Source organism: Carettochelys insculpta, chromosome 32 (genome assembly GCF_033958435.1).
Source record: "Carettochelys insculpta isolate YL-2023 chromosome 32, ASM3395843v1, whole genome shotgun sequence".
Classification (NCBI taxonomy): Eukaryota; Metazoa; Chordata; order Testudines; family Carettochelyidae; genus Carettochelys; species Carettochelys insculpta.
In genome coordinates this window covers 10782039-10807237 of record NC_134168.1, presented here as the reverse complement: position 1 = coordinate 10807237, position 25199 = coordinate 10782039, and the positions used below count along the sequence as shown (strand labels likewise).

The 25199-nt window shown below is 52.7% G+C and overlaps 2 protein-coding genes across 2 annotated transcripts; one reads left to right on the top strand and one right to left on the bottom strand.

The window, feature by feature from the left end:
* Positions 1-8890: 8890 nt before the first annotated feature.
* Positions 8891-22969, bottom strand: LOC142004942 (olfactory receptor 10A4-like). The gene is made up of 2 exons (XM_074982620.1): positions 22952-22969; positions 8891-9859 (listed from the first exon to the last, which is right to left on the bottom strand). The coding sequence occupies exons 1-2, from the start codon at positions 22967-22969 to the stop codon at positions 8891-8893; spliced, it is 987 nt and encodes a 328-aa protein (XP_074838721.1).
* Positions 22970-23671: 702 nt separating this feature from the next.
* Positions 23672-24631, top strand: LOC142004941 (olfactory receptor 6B1-like). Its single transcript, XM_074982619.1, has one exon. The coding sequence runs from the start codon at positions 23672-23674 to the stop codon at positions 24629-24631; it is 960 nt and encodes a 319-aa protein (XP_074838720.1).
* Positions 24632-25199: the final 568 nt, after the last annotated feature.

Below are 25199 nucleotides of genomic sequence, written 5' to 3'. Positions count from 1 at the left end.
TTCATTGTCACTGTGCTGTGTTACCTTTTCCATCCATCATCTAGTGCCAGCTGCACCCTCGTCCTCACCCTTCCTTCAGATATTCTGAGCTACGATTATAACCTTTGCCATCTATTTTCCAGTTATTCCTCCCATTGCTAGTCCTCACTGACCACAGGAAATGGAGCCCTGCGCTCCTACTGCCTGGCTGGGCTTTATTGCTCATCTTGGGTGATGTTGTTGTCGTTCCCTTGCATGGAAAAGAACTGCTTCCACACTGAAAATAACAAGAGTCCAAAGAATTCCTGATCCCTAAGACGAAGCAATAGAAGAAAGGGAAAGTCTCATCTGAATGGAAATTAATGCAGAGGGACCTTTTGATCTCAAAGGAAATCGCTGTTCATGGGATAAGTATTGCAGAGGGAGCCGTGTTAGTCTGTAGCTTTGAGAAGAACAACAAGTCAGAGATTTTGGAGCAGAAGCTTTCGTGGGCAAAGACCCATTTCATTACATGCCACAGAACAGGTCTTAGCCCAGGAAAGCTCATGCTCCAAAATCTGTGTTAGTCTATAAGGTGCCACAAGACATCATGTTGCTGACGGAATGTATGAGCTGAGCAGAGCTCCTGGAACAACAGAAAACAAGGACCACTGGCAGGTCTATTTTACAAAAAGAGGAAAACTGAAATACTCACAAGGAGAAACCAATTGGGAGATAAATCTCCCAGTTCAGTCTGAATTCTTTGGTGCCAAACGGAGGCTAAGAAGACCCCTGAGCTGCCACAGGACCAAAATTCCAGTCCTCTTTTGTGTTCGCTCAGGCAGGGACACGCCCAGCTGCAGTTACACACAGAGTCTCTGAGCAGCTCTGGTGGTAACCAAGAAAGGAAAAGCTCCAGCTCCCTGCCTAGGAACTGCGACTGCCCTGCCCGGCCCTGCTCAAAGCACCGACCCAGAGGAGCTTGTAACCGGCTTTGCCTCTCCCTCTGCGTGCAGAGGATTAGCCCCAGGTGTGTGACCAGGCTGGGCTTCTGCCCTCGATATTCCATGTAGAGACACACGGCTTAGGTTAAACTACACCCACATTCATTTGCTACTGATGGTTGATTGTCTGGCCTAGCAAAGAGATTGAAGCAGGTTAACGGGCAAACCCACCAAGAGGCACAGTGAGCGTAAGGCCCCAGTTAGATGGATTACGGATTAGCAGGTTCTCACCCTGGCTGCTGATACCAGGAAACTGGCAGAATGGCCAGGCACGAGCTGCAGCTGATTTGCGGTTTGGGTTTCTCAGGTGCCCACAGACAGGCTGAGATCCCTTTAGTCGGGTTCAGCCCTTCCCCCCAGTTTAGCCTTATTTCTCAGCTCTTTCCAGGAGTTCTCTTGTGTGGGCCACGAAGAGGAAGTGAGGAGCTGAGTCCCTCCCTTTTATAGCTTCAGCGCAGGGCAGGAACGCTTTGTTTCCAGTCTTGGGTCTCAGACCAGCGGGTGGAAAAATACCGATTTCCTAACACGGCGCCCAGAGTTCTGGGATCTCATCACCTGCCCCTGTAGATTCACAGCTGCTGTTATTTACAGGCTCTGTGGGGAGTTGCCGGGAAGGCTCACCCGGGGGGTAGGAGCTTCTCCTAACGCCCATCGTGTTCCCTAAAGCTGTGGGGGCTGCCCCAGCATCTGAGTGTGGGTCTGTGGGGTCCAGGGCTGATCTGTACCACTGGGCCCAACATCACTGTGTCCTGAAGACCTCAGGGGACGGGTCAAGTCCCCATCTGGTCCCAGTCCCAATCCCAGAACCGGCTGTTAGGGGTAGAGGCTGGTGCTGGGCCGGCTCCCCACCACAGCCCCAGATACTGAGGGGGGCTTTGCCCCAGGAGCGATGCACTCAGGGACGGTGGGACTGGGCTCTGGGGAGGGGTGGATGGGTTGAGGCTGGTCCCCTACCAGTTCTGGGGCCATGGTACAATGGCCTGAGCCCCTGCTGTTGGGGGCTCTAGCTGCAGCCTGGCCTGTGGGTGTGGGAGGGGAACAGGATCCCTGTGCCTGGCCCAGGCACATGTGTCAAAGCTACCAAATTACTCTGCACTCTTTGCCAGCATTTAGATAGGGGGCAAAGACCCACTTTGTCAGATGTACATTGTGGAGATTCCAGAGGTCTAATTATACAGGTTCCTGGAAAAGAGGGAGTCTGGAGCTGATGAGGTGAATTCAGTTATAGGGAGGGTGTGGACCTCATCTTGAAGCTAATGTGGAGGTGTGAACATCAAGGGAGGAGAATCTGTTTTTGTGGTTGACCAGCCACTTCCCATCTCTCTTCAATTCTTTGTTCACGGTGTCAAATTTGCAGATGAATTGGAGCTCGGCAGTTGCTCTTTGGAGTCTGTTTTGAAGTTTTTTTGTTGTTGGACTGTGACTTCTAAATCTGTGACTGAGTGTTCAGGGAGACTGAAGTGTGCTCCGGCAGGTTTGTGTGTGCTACTCGTACTGACGTCTGATCTGTGTCCATTTATTCTTTTATGTTGAGACTGTCCAGTTTGGCCAATGGATATGGCAGAGGGGCATTGCTGGCACATAATGGCCTATATTACATGAGTAGATGCGCAGATGAATGAGCACCTGACGGTGTGGTTGATGTGTTGGGTCCTGTGATGGTGTCGGGGTTGGAGATATGGAGGCAGAGGTGGCAGTGAGGTTTGTTGCAGGGACTGGTTCCAGATTTAGAGTTACTGTGGTGTGGTCGATAGTTGCCGGTGAGGATTTGTTCCAGGTTGGCAGGCTGTCGGTAGGCAAGGACTGGCCTGCCACCCAAGCTCTGTGAGAGACAAGGATCATCACTGGTGATGCGCTGGAAAGGTTTTAGCTGGGGTCTGTATGTGATGGCCAGTGATATTCTGTTATTTTCCTCTGCAAAAAAATAAAATAAAATAACAAACCACAGGCAGCATCCTGAGTATGTGTGTGCTGAATTTTTTGTGCTGTCCCAGCCTTACCGTCTGGTCACTCAGTGGGTGGGCTTCCCATGGTCTTTTTGGGCAGGCAGTACCTTCCCTTGCCTATATTACCTAGTGCCCACTTCCACCCTGGTCCCTGTCACTCACTTATCTGTTGCACGAGTGATCCCTGTGTCTTGCCTCGGCCTAACATTTCTCAAAAGCTGTGCTCTGCTCTGTTCAGCCCTCGTGTAGACCATTCAGAAGCACAGCATGGGACATTTGTTCCTGTAAAGAGACAGAAAGCCCAGGCTATGACTTTGACTGACATGGACCAACTCTTCCACTCTGAAAGGGCCGTGAGTTGGGTTGAGAAGAACAGTAGAATAATATCAGAGAGGTCGCCGTGTTAGTCTGTAGCCTTGAGAACAACAGGAAGTCTTGTGGCACTGTATACACTAACCCCATATTTTGGAGCGTAAGCTTTCGTGAGCAAAGACCCGCTTCGTCAGATGCGGTAGAATATTCAGTAGAATAATACAGTCATAGATTCCTAGAGCTGCACGAGAAATCAGGATGTCATCAAGTCCAGCCCCATCCTCCAAGCAGGGCCAAACCTGACTGACAAAATTCTTGCGCGTAAGTTAAGGAAGTATGGATTGGATACAGGGACTGTGAGGCAGATAGAAAGTTGGCCAGGTAGTTGGGCCCAAAAGGTAGTGATCAATGGCTCAATGTCTGGTTGGTGGTCGGTTTCTAGTGGATGGCCCCATGGATCAGTTCAGGGGCTGATAGTTTTCAACATTTTTACTAATTATCTGGAAGAGGGGATGGATTGCACCCTCAGGAAATTTGCAGGTGACACTTAGCTCGGGGAAGAGGGCAGGGTGAGTCCACATCTGGAGTATTGCATCCAGTTCTGGGCCCCACAGTACGGAAAGGATGTGGATACATTGGATCAGGTCCCGCAGAGAGCAACCAAAATGATGAGGGGACTGGAAGATGTGACCTGTGAGGAGAGGCTGAGGAATCTGGGTTTATTTAAGTTGCAGAAGAGAAGAGTGAGGGGGGATTTGGCAGTAGCCTCCAACTTCCTGAAGGGGGCTTGAAAGAAGATGGAGAGAGGCTGTTATCAGTAGTGAGATGGCAGAACAAGGGGCAAGAGTGGGAGATGCATGTTAGACATTAGGAAAACTATTTCACCAGGAGGTGGGGAACCACTGTGATGTATTGCCTAGAAAGGTGTTGAAATCTCCGTCACTGGAGGTTTTTAAGTCCCAGCTTGACAAAGTCCTGGCTGGGATGATTTAATTTGGGTTGGTCCGAACAGGACTGGACTCGATGACCTCCTGATGTCCCTTACAGCCCTAGGAGTCTATGATTCTATGACTAAATCATCCCACCCAGGGCTTTGTCAGCCAGAACTTAAAGACCTGTAGGGATGGAGATTCTACCACCTCTCTTGGTAACGCATTCCAGGGCTTCACCAGCCTCCTAGGGAAATAGGTTGGTTTTTTTAGCTAATATTCAACCTAGGCCTCCAACATTGCAATTTGAGACCATAGCTTCATGTTCTGTCATCTGTCTCCACTGAAAACAGCCTCTCTCCATCCTCTTTATACTCCAACTTCAAGTATTTGAAGTGTGCTACCAATTCTCCCCTCAGTCTTCTCTTCTGGAGATTAAATAAGTCTAAATCCCACAGCATTGCCTCATAAATCATGTCTTCCAGCCCCATGATCATTTTGGTTGCCTTTTGCTGGACTCTCTGGAGTGTGTCCATATACGTTTTGTAAAGAGAGGGGACCCAGAATTAGACACAATATACTAGATGTGGCCTCACCAGTGCCAAATAAAGGGGAATAATCTGTTCCCTAGCTCTGCTGGCATTGTCCCTAATAAAGAGCCCAGTATGACATTAGCCTTCTTGTGTCTTTGTTTCTAAGCTCTCTCTGAAAGGAAGGTTCAGAATGTAAGGAACCCCCACATGAAGCCATCCCAAGTGCGTCTTCCTGGGTTAAGGAATTTTTTTTTTCCACTTAGGTGGTGGCAGCTACGGCCCAGGGACAGGAAATCTGGGACCTTGGTGTTTTTTTTTTAAAAGACCATTGCAGGAAAGTTATTCTGTAAGGTTTTGTGGGACCCCAATTTCTGCAATCGGAGTGTCAGAGTGGGGAGGCAGGCCTGACACATATACCAAAAAAGCTGCCCATGTCTAAGAAATGCATCCATTGTCTTGAAATGCTTTTGGAGCTAGCTGGCGTGCTATTCTGACATCCCTGAATACATTATTGCAGGAGGAGTACAGGGATGCCTTGACATAGGGCTTTATTTTGGCATGTGGCACCAGTCAGACAGAGCCACATGCCGATACAGCCTGTTTTCAGGTGAGGTTGTCATGTAGACACAGCCTGTGAGAATGAGCTTATCACCCATTTGGAAAAGAGCAGGAAGACAGGCAGAAGTGATGGACTCAGGCAGTATCAGGGTATTTTGCAGTGGCATTTGAGAAATTTTTACACCCAAAGCCTTTGACTTTCAAATGCATTTGGGAGCCACATTCACTTCTGATCCTTAAAACTCACACCCAATCGATATAATGGAACTTGTCCACTCTGAAAGGGCCGTGAGTTGGGTTTAGATGGACAGTTTGGTTAGGGACTTTTACACCCTTTCATAGTTACCTTTCAATATTAAGATTAAATATGGTGGCTCAGATAATATTTTCTCAGATCACTGAGGAATACAGTACACCATCTGCTCAGGATGCTCTCTACACAAGCACAAGAACAGATTTATACCAACACACCTCTAGAGCCCCGTCTGCGGCTATTCTACCTACTACCCAATATCCACAAACCTGGAAATCCTGGATGCGCCATCATCTCAGGCATTGGCACTCTCACTGAAGGACTGTCTGGTTATGTGGACTCTCTCCTCAGACCCTATGCGGCCAGCGCTCCCAGCTATCTCCGAGACACCACTGACTTCCTGAGAAAATTGCAATACATTGATGACCTACCAGAAAACACAATCCGAGCCACCATGGATGTAAAGGCTCTCTATACCAAAATCCCACACAAAGATGGAATAAATGCTGTCCGGAACAGTATCCCTGATGATGGTACAGCACATCTGATGGCTGAGGTCTGTCACTTTATCCTCACACACAACTATTTCAGATTTGGCGGCGATATATACCTTCAAATCAGCGGCACAGCTATGGGTACCCGCATGGCCCCTCAACATGCCAATATTTTCATGGCTGACCCGGAACAGCGCTTCCTTAGCTCTCGTCCACTAACACCCCGTCTCTACTTATGCTACATTGATGACGTCTTCATCATCTGGACCCATGGGAAGGAGACTCTGGAGGAATTCGACTGGGACTTCAACAACTTTCACCGCAATATCAACCTGAGCCTGGAACAGTCTACACAGGAGATCCACTTCCTGGACAACACGGTGCTCATACACGATGGCCACATCAATACCACCCTGTACCGTAAACCCACTGACCGCTACACCTACCGTCATTCCTCCAGCTTCCATCCCAGACACACCACACGATCCATTGTCCACAGCCAAGCACTAAGATATAACCGCATTTGCTCCAACCCCTCCGACAGAGACAAACACCTGCAGGATCTCTACCAAGCATTCTTGACACTGCAATACCCACCTGAGGAAGTGAAAAAACAGATCAACAGAGCCAGACGTGTGCCACGAAGCCTCTTACTACAGGACAAGCCCAAGAGAGAAGCCCAAGAGCATTTCTAACACACCTACAGAACCAATGTGTGTAACTTCTCAGACAACCACGGCACCGACACACAAGTCACGCACAGCTTCAGGGCATCTCCAGCTTTCATCAGACCCCTCACTTGGCCCCCCAGCCCCAGGTTGGTGCCGCTCTACACACCAGTGACAGAAATGGCTTCCACAGCCAGGGCACAGATCCAGTCCCGGCACAGAGGTGCCCCTGCCCGGGTCGGCTGACGTGGCCCTTCTCCCTCCAGCAGGCAGGATCAGCCCCTGCCTCAGACCCAGGGCGAGATCAGCCCCCGCCTGAGCACCAGGGCAAGATCAGGTCCCATCTCCGCCATCAGGACACCCCAGAGACTGCGGGATTCCCTGCTACAGGACAGGCTGGGTGGGGAGGGGGGGCAGTGGGGAGTAGGATGAGCTGGCTGGGGGGCACCTAATTTATCCCTCTTCCTTGCAGCTCTCTGCTTGAGACCCGCTCCCCTGGCCCCTGGGAGCTTTCTCTTTTCTGAGTGAAAGGAGCCCAGGTCTGGCCGGCTCCCCCACAGCTCATGTTCTCTGCACCTTCCACCAGCCTTGTGCTCTTCTCCGCACCTGCTCCCCCTTCTCCACAGCCTTCTGCAAATGTGGGGCCAGCCCTGGGCACAAGCCCCACGGAGGCTGCTCAGCGCAGAGCAGAGGGAAGGAATTGCTGCTCCTGGCTGGCTCCCAACACCCGGCAGTGCCGCCCACAAGCAGGTTGGCGCTTCTGGCAACAGTCTCACCCTGTTGACTCCTCTGGAGCTTGTGCTCCGCTCTGAGCCCAGATCCCTTTCTGCAGGACTCCTCCCTAGACAGCCACTTCCCCGGCTGGGTGTGACAGGGATTGGGCCTTCCTCAGGGGAGCACTTTGCACTTGGCCTTATTCAGCTTCACCCTATTGACCTCAGGCCGATTCTCCAGTGTGCCCAGATCATTCTGAGTTACGACCCTGTTCTCCCTCCCAGCTTGGTATCACCTACAGACGTAAGCAGCGCACTCTCCACGCCCAGATCCACATCGCCGGAGATACTGAACAGAGCCTGTCCCAAAACAGACCCCTGCAGAGCCCCCCTTGTTCTGCCCTTCCAGCAGGACTGTGACCCATCAGTAACGACTCTCTGAGAACGGCTGTACAGCCAGTTATGCACCCACTTTACAGCAGCCCCATCTTCATTGCATTTGCCGAGTATATTAACAAGAAGACATGCCAGAACATATGCGAGACCATATCAAATGCCTTCCTAGAATCTAGGTACATCACATCCTCCCCTTCTCCATTGTCCACAGCCTTGTTATCCTGTCACAGAGAGCTAACCGATTGGTTGGACATGACTTGCACTTTTCTAATCCATGCTGGCTGTTCCCCAGCCCCTTATTGTCTTTCAGATGTTTGCAGGTAAATTCCTGAATTACTTGCTCTGGTTTCTTTCTTGGCACAGTGTCACTTCCAGTGTTCTTGATGTTGTTCCTCCCTCCTCACTGAGCAATGGGCCTACCCTGTGCTTGGTCTTCCTCTTGCTTCTAATACATTGCCGGTGGATCTGCTCGGACAGTCAAGCCCTTTTTGCCTCCTTCTGCAGCACACGACCTCAGTATCGGGACGCCCTCACACCTCTGCCTGTCAGCATCCCACATGGTATCATCAGGAGCAAGGGGTAGGAAGGAAAAGATTTGCACAAAATCTGACCTGGGAAGGACGTGGCTGGCAGAGGTGTACCAGCTGTTCTGGTCTGGCTTTGGGCTGAAGAACTGGGTCTGTCCCATGAAACCTCACCTAGTAAATTATTTTGTAAGTCTTTAAAGTGCTGTTTGACGGCTTTTCTATTCCTTTGGGGATTTCATCCCCCAGTGAATTATAAATCTGGGGAAACTGTTCTGCCTTTCATCTTTTTTATATTTACATATACACACACACACACACACACACATATATATATAAAAAACATGAAAAGTCCTGTGGCACCTCTTAGTCTATTAGGTGCCACAGGATGTTCTGTTTAGGAAGGTACAGACTAAGATACAAAAAACGTAGAAATTAGAAATTTTGGGCTAATATTGCAACAAAAGTTTCTTTCCCATTTTCCCTAGAGGAAAAGAACAAAAATATTGAGAGTCGCTGTGAGAAATTCAATAAAATGTTTATGAATTTCCCTTCACCAGGACCCCCACCACCCAATTTTGACTAACTCAGCTTTTCGTTCCCTAATTTCTCCAGTGGTGAGAAAAGCTGCTCTTCTGTACAGTTTTTCTCAAGGCTCCTTTCACCTCTTTGTTCCTCAGAGTGTAAATGATGGGGTTCAACACTGGAGAGATGATTGTGTTCAATAGGGAAATCAATAGGTTACTCTCTGTAGTGGAGCCAAAGTTGGGTACCAGGTAGGTGATGAGGGATGTTCCATAGAACACAGTGACCACAGTGAGGTGGGAGGAGCAGGCAGAGAAGGCTTTACGCCTTCCCTCTACCGATGGCAGCTTGAGGATGGTGGAGATAATGCGGACGTAGGACAGGAGTATCAACAGGAAAGGGCACAGGATGAACACAACTGTCACCATGGGACCTACAGCCTTAATCTGCGATGTGTCGGCACATGCTATTTTCAACACTGGTAGGATGTCACAGAAGAAGTGAGGGATGCGGTTGGAGCCACAGAAGGGCAGGCTGAAGAGCCACGTGTTCAGAGGAACTTCCACCAAGATGCTAATAGCCCATGCAGCCCCCGCAAGCAGAGCACAGACCTGGCCGCTCATGATGGTTGTGTAGTGCAGGGGGTGACATATGGCCACATAACGGTCATAGGCCATGGCTGCGAGGAGGCAGCAGTCCGTGACGCCCATGATGGCGAAAACGTACACCCCCGCTGCACAAGCTGCAATGGAGATGGTCTTTTCCTCCACCAGGAGGTGAGCCAGCAGCTGAGGGACCACGCTGCTGGTGAAGCAGATTTCCGATGCAGACAGGTTCACCAGGAAGAAATACATGGGGGTGTGGAGGGAGGGGTTCAGCTTTATCAGTAGGATAACCAGCAAGTTCCCCATCAGGGTGAGCAGGTAGATGACCAGAAGCACCACAAACAGAAGGATTTGCAGCTCGTTAAGGTACGAGAACCCCACCAGGATGAACACATCAGAGATGGTCTGATTCCCTGCAGGGTCGCCCTCAGAAGAGGTCATCTGCAGGGGGACAAAGAGACCGGGTCTGAGACATATCAGAAATGTAACTGAAAATTAAAACATTTGTCCTGGTTTCCTTCCTGTTGGGACCCTTCTGACTATCACCTACTGAAATTTCTCTGTAAATAACAGCGACTGACCCGGCCTTGCTCAGGGCTTTAAGCAGAGTCAGGAACATTTGGTTCATGTGCTCAAGGGGTTGACTGTCTGGCTCTGGCTCTTTGAAGTCAGGTTTCTCTGGGCTCCTCACTGTCACTGGGTTGAGATGTTCACTGTCTTCTTCTGTCCATGTGAAGGTGAGTTTCCCAGAGTTCTTCATTTTCATCTGATGGAAGAGCCGCTTGTCTCTGTCTCTGGGTTTCCAGTCCACGTTGTCTGTTTCTTGCATTTCCAACAGCTCTCGATGGGGCCGTTCTGTGCGAATGGGATGGAGCTGGACCTGATGGGGGTCTAATTCCCTCAGTGAATGTGGCGCTGTGTAAGTTGTGTCACTTCCAGTGGGAAAGTGCATTTCCTGCTCTGCGACTCTGCTGTCTCGCTGGTCTGAAAGGCGTGGTGAGAAGGAACGGTGTGGTAGGTTGGGCTCATTGTTGTGGATCACCCTGGTGCAGCCCAGGTGTGAAGGTAACGGCTGTGTGTTCGAGGTACTCTTGCATGGCCACCACCAGCCCTTGGGGGGCTCCCCGTGGGCTGTGTGAGATATGTCAGTGTGGGGTGGAGGCGGGTGTCTGAAGGCAGTGGGGGAAGGAGTGTTGGGGCTTGAGACGCTGGAAGGGTTGGGGTGGGTGGTGGAGAACAGGGAGGAGGAGCTGGGAGGTTTTGGGACTATGGTAGGGGGCAGAGGGTGCTGCAGTGAGGGCAGGGGGCTGTGGGGGAGACCTCTAAAGAGGATGGAGAGAGGCTGTTCTCAGTAGTGATGGATGGGAGAACAAGGAGCAAGGGTCTTAAGTTACAGTGGGGGAAGTCTAGGTTGGATATAAGGAAAAATTATTTCACCAGGGGGTGGTGCAGCACTGGAACATTTTACCGAGAGAGGTGGTGGAACCTCCATGCCTGGACATTTTTATGTCGCGGCTTGACAAAGTCCTGGCTGGGATGATTTAGTTGGGGTTGATCCTGCTTCAGGCAGGGGGCTGGACTCAATGACTTCCTGGGTTCCCTTTTAGCCCTGGCATTCTACGATTTACTCACCACTGAGAATAAGGTCTGGGGAGATTCTTGTCATTGAAAGCTCAATGATAATTTCAGTGCTCTTCAGGTCACCCACACAGCCCCTTTAGAAACAGGAGACCATGCAATAAATTAACAAAGCACACATTGTGTAACGAAAGGGCTCAGATAAATTTAGCTATGAGAGACCACCTCTCAATTAGTGGGCTTCTGTGATGGAGTGGAGGGAGTGCATGTGAGACTCAGGCTGGATGTGTGTGTGTGACAGGCAGAGTAGCTCCCGGGGGCTAAGGATGACCCCCTGGGGCTGTAACCTAAGCTGGCAGGTAACACCTCTGACCTGAACAAAGAGCAGGGGGAAGAGCAACAGAGAGGGAGCTGTGCTGGTCCATATATTATCAAAACAAAAAAGCCGTCAAGTAGCACTTTAAAGACTAATAAAATAATGTATTAGATGAGCTTTCGTGGGACAGACACATGTCTGTTGGGGAGAAAACAGACAAAAAAACGCTCCAGATCCACAAACCGGTTAATCAACATTTTAATGGAGTGGGACATTCTGTTACTGAGTTTGCGTGTTACTGAAGAAAAATTTTTGCACCACTCTTGAAAGGGAGACAGCCAAGCTGTCTTTTACATTCAAATTCAGCACATTAACACGTGGTTTGAACCCGAATGGGAATTTTCTGAGTCACTATAGGGGCTGGTCTGCGTACTTGGCTTAATCTAATTCTTGACCTTCCCCTCCCACCCCCACCCCTCTACTCTCTGATTTGCTCACCTTGATCATTTTTTTCTGATTTGTCCTCCTTGATGACTGTTTTTCGGTCTTTGTGCCTGAAATATTGAGTCTGCTCTGGTCTGACTCTGGTCTGAAGAAGTGAGTCTGTCCCACGAAAGCTCACCTAATAAATTACTTTGTTAGACTTTAAAGTGCTGCTTGACTGCTTTTTTGTTTTTAAAGAGCAGGGAGGAGCCGAGCTGGGTTTGAATCGGAGGCAGCAGGTCGAAGCTGGGGGAGAGAGAGTTGGGAGGCAGCCAGCCTGGGTGAAGGGGGAGCTACTCCCCAGATGGGGCACCCTCGGGCTCCTCTCCCCAGGATGGGTTGGAATGACTGTCTCTGCCTGCTGTACTGACCCCTCTGTGCTGAGCTGGGCTCTGTCTCCTCATAAACTTCCTGTTCTACCTCCTTAGTGAGAGCAATTAAGGGTCCTGTGGCACCTTATAGACTAACAGAAAAGTTCTGAGCATGAGCTTTCATGAGCACAGACTCACTTCATCCGATGCTGGTGTGCATCTGATGAAGTGAGTCTGTGCTCACGAAAGCTCATGCTCAAAGCTTTTCTGTTAGTCTATAAAGTGCCATAGGACCCTTTGTTGCTGTTACACATCCAGACTAACACGGCTACCCCTCCGATACTTGACTCCTGAGTGAGAGTCACTCCTGCCTGCAGAGGGGATGCAGAGCTTGGGAACCCCTGAACACCATCACAGCTTCACCTCCAGAACATGTGCCAGGGTTATATTCAAAGTGGACATTCTCATGAGAAGAGATCAGATGGAGCCCACCCAGACAACTGTGCTCAAATTCATAAACAGCACACACCTTACGAAAGAACAGTTACACTCAGAGTCAGTTGATAATGATGATGAGAAGGAGGAGGAGGAGGAGGAAGGCTGGGGAGCAGAGTGGAGAAAAGACAAGAGATGTGAGAAGAAAAAATTCCAACAACACAACAACAAAAAGAATCAGGCGTGGGGGGGAGGGGGAGGTGTGGGGCTCATCTGTCACTCTGCTGGGCACTGTGGAATGAGGGGAGCAGAACTTCACGTAGTGCCAATGACCCCCACGCCCTGAAATCCTGCACTTGGCCTCACCCAAGAGAGCTACATTAGCTCAATTCTGAAGGAGAGATTCAGACAGACAGACACTCAGGTTCTCCACACACATATGGAAAATTCAGATGAAGGAACCAGTGAGGTGATTTGGCTCCCGTTGCAGAGTGGGGCACAACACTGAGGGTTGCAGTGGGAGGACGGCTGGGGGCTGAAGGCTCCTTTTCCCTACCTTGTTCAGGATGGGCAGTTCCCTCTCCCAGCTGCTGCTGGTGCTGGACGTGCTGAAGGAAACAGGTGTGTTTATTACATTCACTGGCTTCTGGGACCAAGTCCCTCAGGCCAAATTTCTTGCCGTATTCCCCAGAGGAAAACAACACTGCCTCAGGCTGCAACTAACAAAAGTCACTGAGAGAATCGGTTTGTAGGAAGTTGTATCATCGTCATCCTCATCTTCACCTGTATTTTCTAAATTAAAATCATTCTGAGATTTGCTCTCCTGGTAAATTATTTGACCTGCTTTGCCTACAAGGAGGGCTGATTTGTCCCAGGAAGACACCCCAGAGTCAGGACAGGGACAACCCCCAGGGCTCACGGCTGCAGGTTCCTGATGCTCAGACTCTTGTTTCACAGCCATGATGAGAGCTCAGGACCTGTGACTCCAACTCCCGCCTGCTCTAACCATTACACCCCACTATTCTGCCAGAGATGAGAACAGAACCAGGAGTCCTCACTCCCAGAGCCACTGCCCAGACCACAGGGTAAGATTCCCACTGACCCCAGAGGTAGCCATGGCCACCCCTGCTATGGCCCTGGCCTTGGACGGGGTAGAGCAATGGAGGCCCACGTCCCTCCTGCCACCAGACGCTGGAGAGAGAGGGAATCGGTGGCTTAAAGCCCCACTGTGCGCCCCTGAGTCTGGGGAGAGTGACTGAGGCAGAGATTGTCCAAGTGACCTAGGTGGTTTGGGCACCTGTTATTAACAGGAAATGGAAGCAGGTGCTCAAATCCCCTGGGCAGCTCTGAGCTGGCACCTGAGATGTGTGCGGAGCTGCTGCCGCTCTTGGGGCCGGGTGGGGATCTGGGCTCAGATTCTCCTGACTCCTGCGGCTCCATCCCGCGAGCTGGGCGGAAGGACTCAGACGGGGCAGCGAGTGGTCCGGTGGCACCTGAGAGACTGACAGCGACGAACTCAGTGGGCAGAACCCGTTTCCCAGCTGAGACGAGCCCCACGGGGGTTTTGCTCCAAAAGCTGCTCACGTGTGTGTGCGCAGGGCTGATTTCCTAGGGGCGGGGGCAGCGCTCATGCCCCAAACCACCCCCCACCAGAACTCACGCCCCAGACCACCCCCCCAATCCTTACCGGAACTCACGCCCCAAACTGTCCCTCCCGCTGCCCAAACCACACGCCTCTGTCCCCACCAGAACTCACACCCAAAACCCTCCACCCCACTCGCACATGGCTTCACTCCCCACAGCCCCACTCTAAATTAATGTGCCCCCAGTGTCTGTGTGTGTGTGTGTGTGTGTGTGCACGCACATGGGTATGTGTGCAAATGTTTGTGTCTTTATGTAGGTACATATGTGTTTATGTCTATATCTGTCTGTGTGTGTGTATGTTTCTATGTGTGTGTGTCTGTGTGTGTGTATGTATGTGTGTCTGTCTGTGTAAGTGTGTGTGTGTGTCTGTGTAAGTTTGTGTCTGTCTGTGTGTGTCTGTTTGTGAAAGTACGTGTGTGTGTCTGTGTAAGTACATGTCTGTCTGTCTGTGTGTGTCCGTCTGTGTAAGTAAGTGTGTGTGTCTGTGTGTGTGTGTGTGGCTGTCTGTGTGTGTACGTGTGTGTGTCTGTACAGTGCAGGCTCCGCCCCTCTCTGCCTCAGTCACTCTCCCCAGACTCAGGGGCGCACAGTGGGACTTAAAGCCACCGGTTCCCTCCGTCTCCGGTGTGTGGTGGTAGGGGGGACGTGGAGCTTCATTGCTCTACCCCGTCCAAGGCCAGGGCCGTAGCAGGGGTGGCCCTGGCTGCCCCTGGGGTCAGTGGGAATCTGGCCCTGTGTTCTGGGCAGTGGGTCGGAGCAGTGAGGACTCCTGGGGCCTGGAACTCGGTCCCAACCCCCCCACCCCCACCTGCTTTCACCGCCCCGCCCCCCGTAACTCCCGGAGCCGCCGGTTCATCCGAGGTCAAAGAGCTGCGCCAGGCTCCGGGGTGGGGTGGTCATGTGGGGGAGGGGGAGGGGCACTGGGTTTGGCTTTGCTCAGCCCCGCCCCCCACCGGGCCCCGCCCCCACAGCCGTGCTGGGAGCACAGGGGCGCGTGTGTGTGTGTGTGTGTCTGTGGGGGGGTGTGTCTGTGTGTCGGGGTGTGTGTGTGTGTCTCTGCATGTGTGTGTGGGTGTGTGTCTCTGTGTAGCGGTGTGTGTGTCTGTGTCTCTGCGTGTGTGCGTGGGTGTGTGTCTCTGTGTGTGTGTGTGTGTGTGTGTCTCTGCACACCGCAGGCTCCCCCAGGGGCAGACCCCTCCTGCTCGGGGAGGGCAGGGCAGGGCAGGGCAGAGCAGAGCGCTGGGTTCTCCTGCAGGCTCCCTGCCTCCCGGGGGCAGCGCCGCCTGGCGCCAGCTCCGCCGCTCGGCTGGTGCCGCCTGGTCCCTCCAGACTCCCTCTCCCAGCGCTGGGTTTCCCTCCCTGGGACGCAGGCGCAGGCGGCAGTTCTGCCCCCCACCTCCCAGCCCCACTGGCCGGGCTGGGCCGGGGCTGGGTCCTTCCCCCCGGCCAGGCTGCGCCCACCCGCCTGCTCCTTCCAGCCCCTCCGCGTCCGCAGGCGCCAGCTCCGCTCTGGGCCGCACCGGCCTGGGCTCCTCAGCGCTGGGGCAGGTTTCCCTGGGTGTGGGCACAGCCCCCCGCCCCGCCCCGCCCCAGCCCCTCGCTCACAGGGCCGGGGCACCTTGGCCAGGCAGAGCTGGAGTCTCTGCGTCTCGCGGCAGGGACACGCTCCGGCCGCCCCCGGCAGTGGGACCTGGCTCCGGCCGGCTCAGCCACATCCTCCCCAGTGGGGGGAACCCCCGGGGGGCGTCTGCTTGGCCGAGCGGAGGAGATTCTCCCTCTGGCCAGCCCAGCCCAGCCCAGCCCAGCCCAGCTGTGTTCAGCACACACGGGCCGGGGAGCTTGATGATGCCTTAAAGGTGCTGGGCCCCAGTCCCTGATCCCAGGACCTGCGGCTGCGGCTGGGCTCGACAGTGCTCCGGGGGTTTGTTCAGCCCATTGGCAGCACTGACTGGGAGCAGGGAGTGCGACCCCCTGGGCAGCTGGGCAGAGAGGCCGGGCGTGCGGGAGGGAAATACGGCGATGGACGGGCAGAGGGGTGTGTGGGCATTGCCAGACACACACGACAGCTGGGCAGAGAGGCCGGGCGTGCGAGAGGGAAATACGGCGATGGACGGGCAGAGGGGTGTGTGGGCATTGCCAGACACACACGACAGCTGGGCAGAGAGGCCGGGCGTGCGGGAGGGAAATACGGTGATGGACGGGCAGAGGGGTGTGTGGGCATTGCCAGACACACACGACAGCTGGGCAGAGAGGCCGGGCGTGCGGGAGGGAAATACGGGGATGGACGGGCAGAGGGGTGTGTGAGCATTGCCAGACACACACGACAGCTGGGCAGAGAGGCCGGGCGTGCGGGAGGGAAATACGGAGGTGGACGGGCAGAGGGGTGTGTGGGCATTGCCAGACACACACGACAGCTGGGCAGAGAGGCCGGGCGTGTGGGAGGGACATATGGCGATGGACGGGCAGAGGGGTGTGTGGGCATTGCCAGACACACACGACAGCTGGGCAGAGAGGCCGGGCGTGCGAGAGGGAAATACGGCGATGGACGGGCAGAGGGGTGTGTGGGCACTGCCAGACACACACGACAGCTGGGCAGAGAGACCGGGCGTGCGGGAGGGAAATACGGCGATGGACGGGCAGAGGGGTGTGTGGGCATTGCCAGACACACACGACAGCTGGGCAGAGAGGTTCTCTGTGCCTTACATATTGAGTCTGTTCTGGTCTGGCTATGGATGGGCTGAAGAAGTGGGTCTGTCCCACGAAAGCTCATCGCCTAATAAATTATTTTTTTCGTCTTTAAAGTGCTGCTGGGCTGCTGTTTGGTTTTGACCGTACATAGACGAGCACGGCTCTCTTTGTTACTAGAAAGGAAGTGGAGGGGAAAGTCCCTCCCATCCAGGTGGGTGACCGGACATGGGAGGAAGAGTTTGGGGGAGGCCGAGCAATACTGAGTGAGTGGCTCGTGCTGGGGCGGGGGGACTGCTGTCATCTGGGGGAAGCTGGTCTGAATTCAGGAGTCAGCTCAGACCCCAGCCTGATGGGCCGGCAGCCCAGCCACAGGGGAAGGGGCTGGCTATGGACAGGCGGGTGAGAAGTTCTGGGAGATGCTGCCCTGCTGCACCGGTGATGGGGCAAAACTTTCTATTCCTCTCTCCTGCTGTGGGAACGTCCCCAGGGCTCAGTGTGGCGTTCCCCAGGCAGCCCCCTCGTTAGTTTAATTGGAGAAGGGAGGAGGGTGAAGCTTGAATTAGATAACGACATTCGAGAGCTGACTATAAATGCAGGCACAGAGATGGGAGAGCTGCATCTCTGGGCAGAAGGACGGAGCTATGGAGCACATGCAGATCTCAGCTACAGGGGTGTAGAGACAGAACCAGACTGGGTAAGTGAGAGAGATTCATGTCGGGCTGGACAGATAACAAGAGTCAAAAGCAAATTCACTGCCCAGATTTGATCTAATCCTTCGTGAGGTAAATCTTCCATCTCCTCCACTGAGACTTTGCCTGACTGGCGGCTGAGTGAAAAGCAGAAATGGCCGGATCTGGGCTCAGGGCTGATCTGGCACATTCACAAAGGGGCGAGGGAAGTTTGTGCCTTTGCTCTGTCGGCGCGAAGGGGACGGCGCACTCCTGGGACTGTCAGCTCAGCAGACTGGTTTCTCAGTTCGGAGATCAGCGCAGGTCTACGCCCTCGGGAACTTTGTTTTTTGTTATTTTTCTGCCGTTTCTGCGCCTCCTTTTCCTGTGGCTCAACTTCTCTCCTTTCTGGTGGTTTTTAGGCCTGTCCTTCACATTTCCTTTCACACCAATCTCCCAACCCTGGGGCACAAAGTGAGCCTCACGCGGCTAGAAAAGTGCTCCCGAATCTCCTTCTCTGCAGGTAAAACCCTGCAGCACAAAGGGTGTTTGGGCCGCGCCCCAAGAGCCATGTTTGCTCATTCCCAGGTTCATCACTCAGCTGGGGGAGAGGGGAACACGTCGCTGTGTCCAGAGTGACTCAGACCCACTGCAGGGCTGGGCGAAAAGAAGCTGATGAGGGTCAAGAAGGATAAGTGCAGCGTACAGGAGAATCCCAAGTGCTGTTGCAGGCTGGGGAGTGACTGGCTCAATAAGAGAGCGGCAGAAAAAGACCTGGGGGTGATAGGAGCAGAGGAGGAGCCGTGTGAGTCTACACACTGTCAAAACAAAATACCGGTCAAGCAGCACTTTAAAGACTAACAAAATAATGTATTAGGTGATGAGCTTTCGTGGGACAGACCCACTCTGGGGGTTACAGTGGAGGAGAGGCTGGATGTGAGTCAAGTTCGTGCCCTTGCAGCCAAAAAGGCGAACGGCATCTTGGGGTGTGTCAGGAGGAGCATTTCCAGCAGATCCAGAGAAGTTATTTTGCCCCTCTGCTCGGCACTGGTGAGGCCACACCTGGAGTCTCGTGTCCATTTCTGGGCTCCCCAGCGTAGAAAGGACGTGGATGGGTTGGAGAGGGTCCAGCGAAGGGCAACTGAAAATGGCTGCGGGGCTGGAGCACATGAACCACGATGAGATGCTGAGGGATTTGGGCTTATTTAGTTTGCAGAAGAGAAGAGTGAGGGCGGATTTGACAGCAGCCTTCATCTTCCTCACGGGGGCTTTAAAAAAGATGGAGAGAGGCTGTTCTCGGCAGTGGCAGATGACAGAACAAGGAGCAACGATCTGAAGTTGCAGAGGGGGAGGTGAAGGTTGGCTATTACGAAAGCTATTTCACCCGGGCGGTGGTGAAGCATTGGGCTGTGTTACCTCGAGAGCTGGTGGAATCTCCATCCCTAGAGGTTTTTAACTCCCAGCTTGATGATGATGATGATTTAATTGGCTGGGATGATTTAGTTGGGTTTGGACATGCTTTGGGCAGAGGGCTGGACTCAATCACCTCCTGAGGTCTCTTCCAGTCCTAGGATTGTATGAGTGACTTGGCCGAGCTCTTCCTTAACCTGCGCCTTGTTGTAACAAAACCAAACAGCAGAAATGTGACACTTTAAAGACTAACAAAATGATTATCAGGTGATGAGATTTTTGTTGGACAGACCCACTGCTTGAGCTCTGCCTTGTTGTGAAATGGTGACTCAGCTTCCCCAAGCTGACATTGTCAAAGGGAATTTGCAGGTGAGCTGGTGAGGACCAGGAATGTCTGTGCTGTGGGACGTTGAGTTCTGAGAGTTCTGAGTTGGAAAAAAGGAAAATGAATTATCACCATTTCCCACACAAATAAAACTCCGGGGTAGCAGGGTTTTGGCCTCTACCTCAAAGCCCAGCTTCACTTCTCCTTCCTCACTCTGCAACAGAGGTCAGAACATCTGTCGCCCAACAGGATCTAGGAGCAGGCGTCACACTCCCTTCCCAGGGGACTTCTGCTCCGAAATCAGTCTGACCCCATTGACAGTCTCTCTGCCGGGTTTTGCATTCAGAAGGAAATGCCTCGGGTAAAGCTGATTCCCCTTTTCAATCAGTGGTATTGTATTTTAATCAACCTGCTTTTGGTAGGATGGGCGGACTGGTACGGTCGTGTGGTCTGACCCGAATGACAAATCAAAACAGCTCTAATAATAATGTGGAGGGAGGAAGGGAAGTTAAGGGCAATTTTCTACCCTGTGCTGTGCAGGAGGTCAGATTAGAGAGGTTCTAATCAATCTCTCTGGTGCGAAACCCAATGAAATGTTGTTATCTCTCTGGTTTCTTGTACTCTCCCATCGCTCTGTCTCCTCCATCGGTTGTCTCTAGTTGTACTCGGAAACTGTTCAGCCTTCAGGGAAGGCAGGGTCTCCCAGTTCTGTGTTTGTGCAGTGCCTAGTGCAGAGGAGGTCTGGTTGCTAGCGTTGATGTGTCCTGTGGCTGCTTGGCTCCACCACAATAACACCAAAGATAAATACGAGTAATAAACAGTACAGGTATTGTTATTGTATCAAAGGTTTGTAACCCAGAAATATTCACCAAAGCCAAAAGACACCGGTGTGACCCCTTAAAGAGAGCAAGGGACTCCTGTGTTGTAAGTCAAGCATTTGATTGAGGCGTCGTCAACCCTTGAAAGAAGGGTGACCATAGCTACATGGGTCAGAGGTGGGCAAAATCCACATCCCTGACTAAGAGAACTATGCTGCAGAGCCCCAAAGAGTGGCCATCCTTGTGCTGACGAAAGAATGGTTCCCTCGACACATCACCTCTCACTTGGGGAGGTCGTATTTCTACACTCACAGAGAACTTTCTCCTGGCGTAGCTGGTGCCGTGCTGCTCGGGCCATGGCCAGGAACCTGCCCACTGCAGTTTCCATCGTGTAGACGTAGAGTCAGGCTTTGCAAAAGGCGGGGGATAAGCAGCTTAGCACAACGTGATTTTTTAATCACGACAGATCATTTCAACGGGTGTTTTTAAACCTTTTCAATTGTTACCACCTGAAGTGTTCAGTTTTGGAATGACCCTAGACATTGAGATTGGGAATCAAAGCAGCGTGACTGGTAAAACACCAGCTGTGAACGCCCCGTCAGTCTATGTGAAGGAAATGGCCTGAACTCAAACGAGGAAGTTCCCAAGTAGCATTTGTCCTACTTCACCAAGCTGTAAGTTTCAGTTATCAGTGGAAATAGTTTTTCATCGTTGTGCACGCATGTGGTGAAATGTACATTTATCATGTGGTGGGATTTCCTAATAAAAACACAAATTCTTGTATGGGGAGAGGTGGCTCCGTTGGAAGGTGGGGGTAGGGTCCACAGTGACCTAAAAGATTTGGAAGACTGGGCCAAAAGAAACCTGATGAGGTTCAGCATGGAGAAGTGCAGAGCCCTGCCCTTGGGATGGAAGAATCCCAAGCATTGTTACAGGCTGGGGACCGACTGGCTAAGTAGCAGTGCAGCAGAAAAGGACGTGGGGATTACAGTGGAAGAGAGGCTGGATGGGAGTCAACAGTGTGTCCTTGTAGCCAAGAAGGCTAACGGCACATTGGGATGCATTAGGAGGAGCATTTCCATCAGATCTAGAGAAGTTATTATTCCCCTTCATTTGGCACTGGTGAGGTTTTAAGAGGAGGGCGAGAGGCTGCTCTCAGTAGTGACAGATGGCAGAACAAGGAGCAATGGTCCCAAGTTACAAGGACGTGGGGGGAAGGTGGAGGTTGGATATGAGGAAAAACTCTTTCCCTGGGTTCTGGTGAAGCACTGGAATGTGTTACCCAGAGAGGTGGTGGAATCTCCATCCCTCGAGGTTTAAAGTCCTGGCTTGACAAAGCCATGACTAGGGTGATTTAATTAGGGTTGATCCTGCCTTGGGCAGGGGGCTGGATTCGCTGAGCTCCTGAGGTCCCCTCCAGCCCTGGGATTCCGTGATTCTATGATTCTAACCCAGGGGTTCTTGAAATGGGTGTTTGGGAGCCGTCAGCCCCCACACAAGCCCTGCTTTGCCTCCAGTATTTATGGCTGGTTCGTTATCTAAAAATGCCGGTAGTGGAGACGGGGGGAGGCAGGAGGAGGTTTGCTGTGGGAAAGGGGCTGCGAGTACCAACGCTGGAGAACGGATGTTCTTAGCCTCACAGTAAAAACCCTTAAAAGTGCAATCACCCAGCACTTGGCTGGGACACTGGCAGGATGTGAAGCCAAACCCCAGAAAGTGGCTTTGTTCTTCCTCTTCTCCTGCTACTGCTACTGATTTCCTGTCCCCCAAGTGGATGAGAGAGTAGCAGGCAGTGAAGTGAACAGCAAAGGTTGATCTTCTTTTTAGGACACTCATTTCAGTTTGGGTTTGATGGAAAATTGATATTGTGACCAAATGAACGTTTTCAAGACAGGTGACTCGACTTCCCATGGAAATTGTACGTCGTTGACAAACGGAAACACCATTTTGGCTTAAAATTGAAAATTTTCAGTTTTGGGAGTTTCTGTTCCCATGAAAAGGGAAAGTGTGGTATGAACACACCCCCTGAATGCCCCCATTCATGTTCCTACACGACTGTTTTCTAGTGTGCCCAAGACCACAAATCCCCCTGAGATTTCATCCCTTGGGGTCCTCTGAAAGCGCTGCCCAGCTCTGTTTGAATGGCTCAGGGACAGCTGGGTGAAGAGTGGGATACTAGGTTTGATTATTCAGAGAATCACAGAGTCAGAGAACCCTAGAGCTGGAAGGACCCTCAGGTGGTCATCAAGTCCAGCCCACTGCCCAAAGCAGGACCAACCCCAAGTAAATCATCCCAGCCGGGGCTTTTATTGGGATGCATTGACACAGACCCAGCAGTGGCTCATTTCATAGATCCCAGCCCAGTGGGGGGCAAACTGCAGTTGTCCGGCTGCACCCGGCCCATCAGGGTCATTCCCTGGGGGCTGTAAGAGCTTTAGCTGAGGTTGACCGTCCACACGCCTGGCTCCCAGATCTTCCACTGGCTGTGGTTGTTAGTTCTCAGCCAATGGGGGCTGCAGGAAGTAGCAGCCAGCACGACCCCGAGGCCCGAGCTGCCTCCCACAGCTCCCACTGGCTCAGGACGGCGAATTGTAGTCAGTGGGAGCTGCGGGGCCAGGCCTGTGCACATTCAGCAGCAGCAAAAGGCCTTGTGGCCCACCTATGGGTGTCCCTGAGGGGCTGGGTGCAGCCTGCTGGCCACAGGTTGTCCACCGCTGGTTTAGCCTGAAGTCCTGCGTGACACTGGCCTTAGAACCTCACCAGACCAATCCAGGCTGGAACGAGAGCAGGTGTGTGAGGGGGAAAACTCAACCTGGCTTTAAAAACGGCAGGTGATGGAGAACCCCCTGAGCCTCACTGTGAAAGACGTCCCCATTGCTCCGGGTTGGAACTTCTCTCGCTTCAGAATTCAGCTGTTGGACGGTGTCAGACGGGTTGAAACTCTCTCGTCCAGCAACTTCCCGCATCCGGCAGGACCATGGATGCTGCTGGGCCAGGGATCTCCAGCTGTGTGGGTTGCAGCAGAGCCCTGCTGCTGGCAAGGAGCCCCTGCTGGAATCCTACTCTGGGGAGCGTGGGGGGCAGCCATGGGGCGGGCAGCCAGGTCAGGGAGACCCACTGCTGGGAGCCTGGCTGGGGTTGGGGAGCCTTACTGTGGGGAGCCCAGCCCCAGCTGGGAGCCCTGCCATCAGCCCTGCAGCCTGGGACCTCAGCCAGGGCAAGGAGAACCCAGCAGCCCTGTGGGGGAGCCCTACAGGAGTGTTCCCCCCTCCAGGCAGCCTGGGGGCCAGACCTCCCCTGACCTCCCCTCGTCCACTATATCTCCTCGTTCGGGTGCTGGACGAGGGCGTCAGGCTTTGTTGGCTAGATCACAGAGCCCATTATTAGAGACCTGTTTCTCATGTAGGTATTTAAACTCATTTCCCCCACAACACTGAGGCTTTCAACCTCCGTGGGATGCAATCTAATAATAAAGATATCAAAGTTGAGAGGTGTGGTAAAAAAGATCTCTTGCAATGGATGTCTGACTTCTGTCTTTCTTTCTTTCTTTCTTTCTTCGCAGACCCCCGGGCTCACGATGGAGCAGGAGAACCACACCCGAGTGCGGGAGTTCATCCTTGTGGGATTCCCAACCATCCTGGAGCTGCAGGTGCTGCTCTTTGTGGTGTTCCTCACCATGTACCTGCTGACCCTCCTGCAGAACATGGTAATCATCACCCTGATCTGGACCAACCTCCACCTCCACAAGCCCATGTACTTCTTCCTCAGTCACCTCTCCTTCCTGGAGGCTTGGTACATCTCGGTCACCGTCCCAAAGCTGCTGCTGAATTTCCTGGTGGTGAATAAGAGCATCTCCTTCCTGGGCTGCATGGTCCAGCTCTACTTCTTGCTTGCCCTGGCGGGCACTGAATGTGCCCTCTTAGCTGTCATGGCCTATGACCGCTATGTGGCCATCTGTAACCCTCTTCGATACCCAACCATCATGAGCCACCGGCTGTGCCTGCAGCTGGCGGTGGGCTCCTGGCTGACCGGCTTCCTCATGTCCACACTGAACATCTTCTTCATCGCCCAGCTGTCGTACTGTGGCCCCAACGTCATCAACCACTTCTTCTGCGACATCTCCCCATTGCTCAACCTCTCCTGCTCTGACATGACAGTGGTAGAGATGGTGGACTTTGTCTTTGCCTTGGTCGTCCTCCTCATCCCCCTCTCCATCACTGTCACCTCCTACATCTGCATCATCGGCACCATCCTGCGCATCCCCACCACCCAGGGCAGAAGGAAGGCCTTCTCCACCTGCGCCTCCCACCTCACTGTGGTCATCATCTTCTTCTCAGCCGCCTTCTTCATGTACGCCCGGCCCCAGAGGATCCAGTCTTTCGACCTCAACAAGCTCGTGTCCGTGGTGTACACCATTGCCACCCCCATGTTGAACCCCTTCATTTACTGCCTGAGGAACCAGGAGGTGAAGGGGGCATTAAGAAGGATGCTGGGTGTCAAGAGTGCTGACCCCAAGGTCTCCAGCAGTGACCACTAGGCTACTGTAGATTCGTCAGATCCAGCGAGCACATTATCTATAAGTCATTGGAAGGTGTCAAGGGCATTGCATAGCCTGAAAGGGGGAACCTGAAACTCGTGCAACCCACCATGTGCACTCAAGGCTGGACCTCTCCTTGGCTGACTCATCCAGAGGTACTTGCCATTATCTCTAGGTTAAATCTGAGATGGAAATGAACTGGGTGTGTCCCAGTTTCTCCGAAAGTTGATCCATGCTTGGAATTTGGATGAGTTACAGCATTTAACTCATGGTGGTCCACGCCAAAGCACATTTCTCCATTTGGTTTGAGAACTGGGCCCCCCACACAGGCCCGTGCACTTTCAGAGGGGTGAATTACAACCATCTCTAACGTGTCCTTGATTTCTACAGCAGCTTTGGCTGAAGGAGCCGTTCAGTGGGGTTGGGCTCTGACTGGGTGAGCATAACTTGTGTTATGGAAGTGTTAATGGCCAAGGCTCATGGAGAGGATACCTCTCCTGCTCTGCCCTGGCCTTTCCCCTTGTAGCAGGCTCCTTCAGGCCACTCAGCATCTTCCCATTGGGCAGTA

Excerpts from the sequence above, each read along its gene's own strand:
- LOC142004941 (XM_074982619.1), top strand. The coding sequence starts at position 23,672 with ATGGAGCAGGAGAACCACACCCGAGTGCGGGAGTTCATCCTTGTGGGA.